General features: G+C 35.7%; 1 protein-coding gene across 3 annotated transcripts in view; it reads left to right on the forward strand.

Moving 5' to 3' along the window:
- ARHGAP6 (Rho GTPase activating protein 6) overlaps positions 1 to 12,004 on the forward strand; it is a 675,366-nt gene that overhangs the window by 545,686 nt on the left and 117,676 nt on the right. For all 3 annotated transcript variants that reach the window (XM_044670378.1, XM_044670379.1, XM_044670380.1), the window contains exon 2: positions 2,689 to 2,848. In XM_044670378.1, the coding sequence (XP_044526313.1) occupies positions 2,689 to 2,848 (160 nt within the window). The remainder of the gene's footprint in view (positions 1 to 2,688; positions 2,849 to 12,004) is intronic.

Raw genomic sequence — 12,004 nt, forward strand, 5'->3', positions numbered from 1 at the left:
AAAAATAAAGACTACTTTAAGATTCTATAGCACCCCTGGAATTTCCATTAATTAAGAGCTCTATTTCCTCTTTGCTTGCAGATCTCCCCAACAATGCCTATTCCCAGAGCCATTTCATTCACCATTGCTGGGTGAACTCTCCAAAGTTCAGGGAAAGGCTAGCCAGTTGAATGGTAATCCACAGTGTACAGGGTTTCCTCTTCAGTAGGGAAAGCCATGTTAAGGAAAGTAAGGATCAGTTCCTGCTGTTGCAGATTTCCTTCTTTGGGTTGAAAGTGAGTGGCAGCATGGTGTGTTGGAAAGAACCCTCAACTGGCAGTGAGAAGACTTGGATTTGCATCTGGCCTAAATTACTCACTAATTATGTGACCTTAGGCAATACTTCTTTGAACTTCAACTTCCTCATCTGTAAAATGAAGGGAGTTGGACTGGATGCTCTCTAAATTCCTATTTAGTTGTAATGTCTGTGATTCTATACTTAGAGATGCTATGTGGGTGAGAACATAGCTATTTTCAGGTGCCCATAAAAATATTTGCTTTGACTACTACTGCAGGGACTACTGTGGTATCAAATACATGTGTACAAATATTAAGTTAAAATTGATTGATAATGGACAGAAGTGTGCAGAAAGTTACTATTACCTAAGTCATTAACCCTTTAAGTGCTCTAATGAGAAATCATCCCATATTCCCAAAACAACTTGCATCAAACACACGGGTATTGTCACTATCTTGCTTGAAATACTCTCCTTTCTCATCTTGTTCCTGGCATTCCTGGTTTCCTTCAAATCCTACTTTCTATAAGAAGACTTCAACAAGCCTTCTTAATGTTAGGGGTTTTTTCCCCCTTAGCTAATTGTTTTCAATTTCTCCTGTATATAGTTCATTTAGATATACTTGTTTGCATGTTATTTCCCCCACTAGGTTATGAGCTTCTTGAGAGCAGAGAATATCTTTTACCTTTCTTTTTATCCCCAGTCCCTAATACAGTGCCTGGCACATAATAGGTACTTAATAAAAGTTTAGTCTGTGGCTGAAATTCAGTAAATTTGTCTCCAGACACTCAGTTGCTTTCACATAACCTTTTTGCAAGTTATTTCATGTTAAAAAATAGTACATCGAGGGCAGCTGGGTTGCTCAGTGGATTGAGAGCCAGGCCTAGAGACCGGAGGTCCTAGGTTCAAACCTGACCTCAGCCACTTCCCAGCTGTGTGACCCTGGGCAAGTCACTTGACCCTTACCACTCTTCTGCCTTGGAGCCAATTGGCTCCAAGGCGGAAGGTAAGGGTTTAAAAAAAAATAGTACATCACTTCTTTAAGGTCAAGCTCTGGGCCGGAAAAAAAAAAAAATCCAAGAATTCAAATAGATTTGACTTCAAGAAGTTCCAGAAAGCATATTTGTACTTTGCCTCATTACTTGTCAATATAATAGCCTTCTAAAGTAGTTTTTCCAATGATTGTGTCTAACTAATAGAGAATAATCAGTTGATAAATATTTATCAAGCACCTACTGTGTGCCTGGCACCATGCAAAGCACTAGGGAGAGTACAAAAAGCTTCATTTAGTGAAATAGTAGCAAAGATTTAGTACAACAGTAGCAAAGTGGCCTAGAACCAAGACTTTTTGTTCTTTAGCCCCAATGACTTGTTCTTAACATTTGTAGCAGTCTGTAAATACAATGCCCTATGACAAGACCAAATCACTTTGGAGCATGAGACATGAAACATTTTAGTATGTTTTCACTTGTAAACTGAGAGCATTGTTTTGGTTATCTAGCTCTATAAGATATGCAGTCAAGGTGACTTTTACATCATTAATAATAGCTAACATTTATTTAGAGTTTTAAGGTACGTAAAGGGCTTTATCTGTTATTTCTTATCTCCAGAACAGTCTTGTGAAGTAGATACTACTATTATTTCTGTTTTACAGATGAGGACATTGATACAAAGAATGACTAAAATTAGTATCTGAGGTTGGATTTGAACTCAAATCTTTCCTGATGCCAGGTCCAGAGCTCTTGTCTCTAACTCTACTACCTTACTGCCTCCCATTATATATACCAAATTATATCCTTCATATCACCATGTACAGATTTGAATTCTGAAGGGACAGATGGTCAGTTACATACATTTGCTGGCAATTTTCCTTCATAAATTTTAGTAGATTCATAATATATTAGTGAGTATTATATAGCTTTTCCAGTGCAATCAGGAGTCATATGTATGTTTGACTTCTTTGATTAACATACAATTATCACACATGTTTAACCCAAATTGAATTGCTTGTCAGCTCTGAGAGGAGGGAGGGAGTCAATATCAATCATACAACTTCAAAAAACTTAATTGGAAAGTTATTAAAGTTTTTTAAAATATAAAAATACATAGATTTACATGTGTGCTTATACACAGAAAATATATGTATATATAAATATAGATAGATAGATAGTTGTCACATTGGGAAAAGAGTAAATTCATTGGGGAAAGAGTGAATTTAAATTCTTTGAGATGAAAACTATCGGGAAATAAAGTTGAGATGAATTTGACATGACTAAAGTGACTCCAAGTGAAAATAAACTTAAAAAAAAAAAAAACTCTTGTCATGTTTTTCTTCCTGATAAAAAAGAGACGAATATGTTTGTTAAAGTAGGTGAACCATGTAACACTTCATATTTTTCTGCTTGATCTCCAGGGCGATTTTACTTGGAACAGCATGTCAGGGCGCAGCGTTCGACTGAAGTCAGTTCCCGTCCAAAGCCTCTCCGAGCTGGAGCGTGCCCGACTGCAGGAAGTGGCTTTTTATCAGCTGCAGCAGGACTGCGACCTCAGCTGTCAGATTACCATTCCCAAAGGTAAGGGCTCTGTCCGCCATTTCACTGCGGAATGTTGGAAGTTAAGCATCTGCTTTGGCAGACCACAGAGTGCATATTTATTTCAAACCTCATATTAACACAGGAAGAAAAGTACAGTGTCTTGGTCATTGGCTGGCATTGGTTATATTTTGAAATTCGTGTTTGGGCAGAACAACTTGCATGTCAGCTAATATGTTTATTTCAAGGAAAAGGTCAATTTATGCAGAGTTCAAGAAAAAAAATACTGTCTAACACTATGTCTACATGATACCAAGATAGCCAGTTGGAAGGGGAAGAATTCATTCAAACCTGCTATTCAACATTATACAGGCCAAAGAAAAAGAGAAGAGGTTTAATTGAATTCAGCCCATTCCTACATGCTCCCATCCTCAAATCTGGCAAACCTCAATATCTATACTGTCTCTGAGAGCTGAAAAGGGAGAATAGACAAGAGATCTGGGTTTCTAATGATTATGTATAGTAGTATTTTTAACAATTATGAAGTAAATACCTTACTGACTTTAATATTTAGGCTCTGATACTTGCAGATTTTCAGATTCTTGAAAGGGTATCACCATGTCTCAAACAATTTGATTTATGACCAAAAGGGTCATGGACCTTCACAACTACATAAATCAGCCATGAAATTAAGTGTCAACTCATGTGTGTGAAATTTTTTTTTAACAATCCTTATCTTCCATCTTGGAATCAATATTGCATATTGATTCCAAGGCAGAATAGATATATAGAGAAATACTACAGTTGAAATATATATATTCACACACACACACACACACACACACAAATCCTTAAACCAGATCTGTTGTGACAAGTAAGCACTCCCTCTTAGGAAAGGCATACAAAACTCATATACAACAAGGAAAGAAGAATTAAGTTATACTCATCTGAAGGGACAGTGTCATCATGCAATCACACATTTCAGACTTTGCTGATAGGCAGCATTATGGACATGTTTGATTCTTTAACACTTAGGTCAACTGCTATCCTTTAGGTGGTGTCCTCTAGCTCTCCTGGAACCCAGGTGATCAGGAGAACTACAATATTGGTAAGAAACCTATTTAACTGGGCACATGCCCAATGATGATGCCAATATGGCATTAGCCTCTAAGAGATTAACTGAATTCTTGAAGAATTTTGATGGAAAATCTTAGCAGAAGAAACTAAGAGATATGAGGAACATAATTAGCATAAAACTATCTTTTGTCATTTTGGCTCCTCTTTCCCTTGTCACACATTTTCCTCCATTATTGCCTTTTTTTAGTTTCTTCTTCTAGCAACTCATGTTGCTCCTTGTTGTCTTTCTAACTCAACCAATCCTTAGCTCAAAATGCCATAACTCTAATAAGAATTAACTCAAATTTAACATGAAATAGTTCATTTTGAAAATGAATGAAAAATATCCAATATATTGTTGCTTTGTATTTCCTCCCTTATTTTTTATGGTAGTGCTGACAAGTGTCAGAGGGCTGAAAATTTTTGAGAATGGTAGTCTTACCTGAGAATATGTATAAGAGTAATGGCATTTCTTGCAGCTGAAAACATATGATTTATCACTTATTTATTTGAGCATATGATTTGCAGTTTTGGTTTTATAAGATTATTCACTTACAAAAATGAATAATATGGAAGTATGTTTTGCATGATAACACATGTTTAACCCAGATTGAATTGCCTGTCAGCTCTTGGAGGGGGGAGGAAAGAAAAGAGGGAGACAACATACATCATATAACTTCAGAAAACATGTGAAAAATTATTAAAATAAAATAATAAATTTTTAAGAAAGAATAATGGCATTTCTTACCTTCTTTTTATATATGCATTTATACTTTTCTCACATTTTGCTTAAATTCTTTTATTATAGGAATCAATGAAAGTTGTTGTTAATGGTGCTATATCTGTTGAACAGATGAGGAAACTAAGGCACAGGGATGCATTAAAATGACAAAGATCATTCAGTCATAATTATGAATCAGAATCAGATTTCTCAGGGGTTTAAGCGGAAGAGAATAGTGCATTGGCAAGAGTTTTGGATTTAGAGTCAGGGTTTGAATTCTACTTTCTTATACTGTGACCAAAAGGAAGTCCTTTAATTTTTCTGATCCTCAGATTAATCATTGTTGCCAGGGGAACTAATTAAACCTATATATTTCGTTTGAATTTTTAAGCCTTGAAGTGCTATTTAAAAATCATCTGTTGTTTTGCTTGTAATTCTTGACAGTTGAAATTTTGTTGACAAATAGAATTTGGGGCAGAACGCCTGATTACCTTGGAAAAAATATTTGTATATAAAGTGAAAGCCAGATGTAGATTAGATATCATAACATAGATAACTTTCCCCTCTTTGTTTTTCTTCCAAAGGAGTATATCGCTCACTTATTTGAGGCCAATTGAGTGGTTTTCAATGTATCAACTAAATACATGAATTACATAAACTATACAACCCGTAAAATTCTGTGACGATCCACATTACTTATTACAAATACCATGCAGCATTCTGTTTGGGATTTTCAACTGGCACCTATGCTTGGAAGGCAAATTTATTAATTTTGTCAAAAATGATGAATGATTAGAGTTTCTAGAGGAAGAAAAGTTGAAAGCATATGGGAGGAGAAACCAGAACACAACTCACCTAGGGGATAATTGGAGCTCTTGTAGAGTGTCCTGTCATTATTATCTTCAAATATTATTGAGAATCCACAGAGTACCTGGCATCATATTAAATGCTTCAGTTATAAATTTCATCCCCTGTGGCTCCTGTTTTGTTCTTCTTCATCCCCTTTTTGGTAATTCTAAACTGGGACACATTTACTGTGTGAAGAAATCCTCCAGGAAAGTAAACATAGCTTCAAGTGCCCAGAAACTAAACAAAGTACAGTAGTAGCAATCCTAATGAGGTTTAGACAGAAAGTTTATTAAAAACTGGAATATGCCCAACCCTTTTGTTTCTGAAGCCCCTTTTTTGTTTGGAAATGGATTTAGCTTTCATGTATCATTCTTGTTCGGGGTTTGGATATTCCATTTTGTTTTGGGGAAAAGTTGATGAGGGTTGATAGAGACTCTAAACTAATAGGTCTAAGATAGCTATTTTGAGGCTCTCCGTAAGTATTCTTTGTGGGTAGAAAGTAGATTGAAGGATGCCATGGCAATGAGTAAAAATTAAAAAAAACTAAATGAGGATAAAACTAATCCAAATGATTACAGGTCAAATTGTTTTGCTTTGTTTTAAATTAATATTTTTCCAGAGAATTGAGGACATATCCCTATTTCAAGGGCATAGTTCACTAGATAGGGAAGGGCAGAGGGATAGATTCAGAAATGAAAATGATATTAAAACAAGGGCTTTTGATCTTTTTTTAAAAATCAGTAGGCCTTTTAGAATTCTATTTATTAAATAGACTATAATTTCATTTCAGTGGTAGTGTGAAGAAGTATAGATAATGAGGCTACCAGGAATTTTTGATGATCTATGTGAGGAATATCACTCAAGCTATTACATTTGCTGACATGATGCCCACTAATCTGTTTTCCCTACTATGACGTCCTCCCTTTGCAAAGGAGATGCATGAATTCTTCCCAAACCTACTATACTATTTCAATTTGAACATTCAAAATGGCATTGGTTTTTATAATTTTTTTGTAAATAGCTTGTAAGCATATTAAATATTCTAGGGTGGTGGATGTTTTTAATTTTTATTCAGGCATAGGTGATTGTAGCTTAAACAACAATAGCCAAAAGAAAAGCATTCTGAGAAAGACAGGACCACAGTAAGGTCTTGAGACTGTCCCTCTCCAGTGCTTTCCTTCTGCCTGAGAAAGAATGAGTTACCAAGGCAACAGAAAGGTCAGGAACCAGTCAATTCATTGGCTCCAGACTGGGAAGTTGGATACTCAGGATAGATCAGAAGCACAGGAATCCAGACAAAATCAACTGGAAAGGTTAATGTTTACTCCTTAGCGCAGGACTGATTAAGATCTGAATGTTTTAGAAGCTAGCTTTAAGGCTTTTCCTCTTCCTAGTCTTCCTCTGGGTCCTTAGCTCTCTGTTGTCCATTCCCCATCTACAAGCGTATCTTCCCTCACCGTCTCATGTAATAGACTTTGCTTAACCCACATAGACCACTCAAGACTTAACTATAAGAAATAAATATTAATAAATGCTTAAAAAAAGACTTAACTCTAAGACATCTTATTCCGTCATAGTCCTCTATTCTGTTTTCTAATAATTATCTTTTGAATGGAGTCCTGGTTAAAGTATTCAATACTTATCTAAGTTCGTGCTTTACCATTGCTGCTGCTGTTATTATTTAGCCATTTCAGTTGTGTCCAACTTATCATGATCTCACTTGGCGAAGATACTGGAGTGCTTTGCCATTTCCTTCTACAGAGTACCTTCTTCTTCCACAGAGTACCTGGCATCATATTAAATGCTTCAGTTATAACTTTCATTCCCTGTGGCTCCTGTTTTGTTTGTTCATCTTCATCCCCTTTTTGGTAATTCTAAACTGGGACACGTTTACTGTATGAAAAAACCCTCCAGGAAAGGAAACATAGCTTCATTGTACAGACGAGAAAACTGAGGAAAACAGGGTTAAGTGACTTGGCCAGGGTCACGGCTCATAAAGTGTCTGAGGCCAGATTTGAACTCGGGGAGATGAGTCTTCGGAACTCCAGTCATGGCACTCTATCCACTTTACCACCTCGCTGTCCCCATGATTTACTACAAAAATATATAATTCATAGAGCATTTGGCAAACATTACCTCATTTGAGCCTCATAAAATTTCTATGAAATAGATAGAACAAGTATCACGTCCCCACTTTCCAGAAGAGGAAACGAGGCTCAGAGAAGTTAATAATTAGATGGGTGTTAATGTATTTATAGAAGATGCTTGGAAATGGCAATATAACCAAGAGGATTAACTACCATGACTTTGCCCCAGAACCCAAAAAGTTAGGTCTATTCCTTTAGCAGTAGAAATGACAGAGCTGGACTATCTGTGTCCACTTCTAGAGAAAGAACTGAGAGACAGAAACAAGCAAGACATCGTTTTATATATACATATATCTTTTTGTCAAATGATGCTTTCTCTAGAGTGGGGAAGAAGAGGGGGGGGAGATATCTAAGAATTTTAATTCAACAATCAAACTAATTAATTAATTAAAGCAAAATAAAGGGAATGATTGAGCTTAGCATCTAGTTAGCAAGAAAAAATATTTAAAATAAGCAGCCAGATGGCAGGAACTGTTAACACCCATGTGTGAGCCAATGTTGTAACTGTTTTTTTTCTGACTAAGAAGATTTATCTTAATTGTTTCTGTTATTTTCACATCATGAATTATAGCTAGGTCCTTAAGAGTAGAAACGATGAATCCTTTGAAGTGGCTGTGTTCAGATTTGCACTAATTGAAGTTATAATTATGTTAAATATGGTCATTGGTTCCAGCCCATTGGAAATAAGCAGTGTGATTTAAAATAATGCAGCCACTTCACAGGCTTTATTTTACATATTAATCTGTACTTGGCTTTAGCCACTTGAGTAGAAGGCTATTTCTTCTTTTTGTTTTTAAAAACCTTACCTTCCATCTTAGATTCAATACTGTGAAATTAGAATCTGTTACCCCAAAAACGATGATTCCCAGCAAAACTATGATCGCCAGCAAAAACTGCAATTCCCAGAACCCCACTCACTTCCTATCATTACATACTTATATAGACAGGCTATAACTTGGGTGGAGTTCTGTGCCCAGCTCTCTTTCCTTCCTGTTGTAGTTTTGTTGGAGCAGACATTTTGAGCAGGTAGAAAACTTAGTCATGTGATTCTATTTTGTCAGATAATAAACTTTAAAATATAATACTTCAAGTATTGGACATTAATTTAAGTCCTACAATACTAAGTCCTAGTTCCGAGACTGAAAAGCAGTAAGATAGACATTTGGGGCAAGTTAAGTGACTTTCCCAAGGTCACAGAGATAGGAAGTGTCTGAGTTCAGATTTGAACCCAGGATCTCCCATATCAATAGCCACTGAGCCACCCAGCTGCTCCAAATAGAAGGCAATTTCAGAGATGCTTGCCTTGTGGATCAAAATAACTAGTTATAGCTGTGAGATACCCCACCAAGCACACACAAACACACAAATACACACATGAATAAAAGTTAGACTTTAAGGTGCTAGGCAAGTGGACATAATAATTTCTGAGTCTATCATTCTGTACCCTTTAAGATATACCTTGTAGGCAGATACCTTCTCCTCCCACAGATGAGGCTATGCCTGTCCCTGGCTCTTGACTGGGATCTAGAAGGTAGAGGGAAGCCAGGTTGGAAGACAGATACAGAGATCAACATCAATAAGTTCATTGAACCCTGAGAGCTAAATAATAGAATCAAAAACTTTAGACTTAGAAAGGGTCTTAAAGATCATCCAGGCCTAACTCCTTATTTTACAGAAAAGGAAATAGAAGCCAAGAAAAACTAAATGTATTCCCCAAGATTTCATACCAAATGAGCCAAAGAATTGGGACTAGAACCTAGGTGTCCTAACTCTATTGATCTTTTGATCAGTGTTGCCAGTCAAAGGTATTTATAACTTGTCTCCTTCCTTCCCAATCTTCTCTGTGCTATTCTCTCCAGGTACTATGCAATTCAGCAACCACTAATCATTAGTAGTTCTTCAAACATGAATCCCCATCTCCCATATCCATATTTTTTTATTAGCTATTCCCAGTACTCTAGAATGCTCCCTCATCACTGCTTCTTGCTTTCCCTGGCTTCCTTCAAGACTCAGTCACCTATGATTTCCAAAGAAAGAAAAGTAGCTGAAGTTATTGTGTAATCTGTGTTTTAATAACAGATTTTTCTACTTGCCTTTTTGTAATAGCCAACCGTCTGTTAGACCCAGAATAAATAGAGAAGGTTTTATTTCTAATAATTTAATTTTGTCTTTGTAAAGAACATTACTGTTTGCTGCTAAATCATATTTGTAAACTATCTTAAGGCCATTTACTACAGGCTAAATAAATTGTAAATCTTAAAAAAATATATTCAAAGGCTATCTTGTGCAGGAGGATTTCCCTCTAGCTGCTAATGCGTTTTCATTTCTTTTCATTTTTCCTTCTATCTACTTTGTATGTCTCTATTACATGTACCTAGTTATTTACATGTTGTTCAGTCATTTTCCACTGTGTTTGACTCTCCATAAACCCATTTGGAGTTTTCTTGGCAAAGATGCTAGAATGGTTTGCCATTTCCCTCACTAAATCATTTTACAGATGAGGAAACTGAGGCAAAAAACAGGGTTAAGTCACTTGCACAGGCTCTCATAGCTACTTAGTGTCTGAGGCTAGTTTTGAACTCATGAAGATGAATCTTCTTAATTCCAAGCCCAGCGTTCTATCCAGCTGCACCACCCAGCCATCCTATTTATATGTTGGCTCTCCCATTAGAATGTATACTTCTTGAAACTGTGGGAGCAGAAACACAGAAGAAAAACAACTGCTTGATCACATGGTTCGATGGGGATATGATTGGGGATGTAGACTCTAAGTGATCACCCCTACTGCAAATATCAATAATATGGAAATAGGTCTTGATCAATGACACATGTAAGACTTGCTCATTTGGCTACAGGAGGAGGATGGGAGGAAAGAACATGAATCATGTAACCATGGAAAATTTTTCTTAAGTAATCAATTAAAAATTTTTAAAAAATAAAAAGAATGTATGCTTCTTGAGGGAAGGGGCTCATTCCTTTTCTTAATATCCTCGGTGCTTACTACAGTGCTTGGCTCATAGTGAATGCTTTTGAAATGCTTATTAACCAATGTGCAAACTAACTTTGTTGATGTGGGTATGTCACAATTTTTTTCAAAAATTATTCAGGTATCATTTTAATAAAAGGAAAATCAATAGCTAAAATGCATATAACATTTAAAGTTTCACTCTCTCCATCACCTCATTTGAAACTGAAGTAACAGTTTACATTGTACCTTAATTGGTATTTCAGAGCAATTAAGATGCTGTATCATAACATCTTTGTAAATAAACATTAAGAGCAAAATGATTCTGTTGGAGAGAAATGAATGATTTCTTTCTATTTGAATTAATTATTTGCTTTATATTTTTTCCAACATGAGCTTGTTTTCTTGCTTCAGTAAATTTCTTTTATCACAAATGAAAAAAGCTTTGTTTATATATTTTGGAAGCAATATTGTGGAATGAAAAATAGTTGGTGTTTTAAGAAAATGTGTACACACAGTACAATAAAACAGTACCCTGGCTACTTGGAATTGCTCAATTATATCTCTTGTTTGTAATGCAGTCCCACACCATAGTCCCATAGGCGATATAAAACGAAAGTAAACATCTCACTAAAATGAAGAAAATTATATTCTTGGTAGTATAACAATTCCATTTTCTTCAGAATGTGTTGTCAAAAATGTTTCTTTAGATAATAAAGGGCTAACTTGTAAGGATTATATGACATCTGTCATCGCTCTATTGACAATGGCAGTCCCCTGCCATCATCTTGCTCTATTATAGAAAGGATGTACCAGCACCATGCAGAGGTAGTGGCATCCTTGTGTGAATAATATTTTTAAGTATGTCTGAGATGCTTAGAAATTTTAGATGTAAGAGAGAAATGTATATAAAAGCAAAAGTAACCAAAACAGGGTTATTAAGCTGTCTGGACATCTGAGTTGATCATATTCTGTACCAATATTTATAGTAGCCCTACAAGTTTGGTGTTGAGTATACATTTAATTTTCTTTATTTAAAAAAAGGTGATTTTAATTAGCCTCATGTTAATTCTCAATTTCTTCATGCCACTGTACCCAGGAAAATGGTAAAAGGAGAAAGACTCTTCCTCACCCTGGACATAACATAACATAACACCAATGTTTCTTAGCTAATTGGAAGGATTAGGGAGTATCAGACCAGAATGTCCTTTTCTCTGGATTCTTTTCTGTGATATAAGGGAAAAGAACATCAACTGTATCGCATTACAATAAACAAACACAATCAAGAGTTATTTTTTTAAAAAGGACATATACAGGGGAAATTTTGTCACTTTTGTTTCAAAATACAATTCTAGTTTCTATTGCTATATTTTTAAAGTTTCTCTCTTCCCTTTGCTCTC

Source organism: Gracilinanus agilis, chromosome 3, assembly GCF_016433145.1.
Source record: "Gracilinanus agilis isolate LMUSP501 chromosome 3, AgileGrace, whole genome shotgun sequence".
Lineage (NCBI taxonomy): Eukaryota > Metazoa > Chordata > Mammalia > Didelphimorphia > Didelphidae > Gracilinanus > Gracilinanus agilis.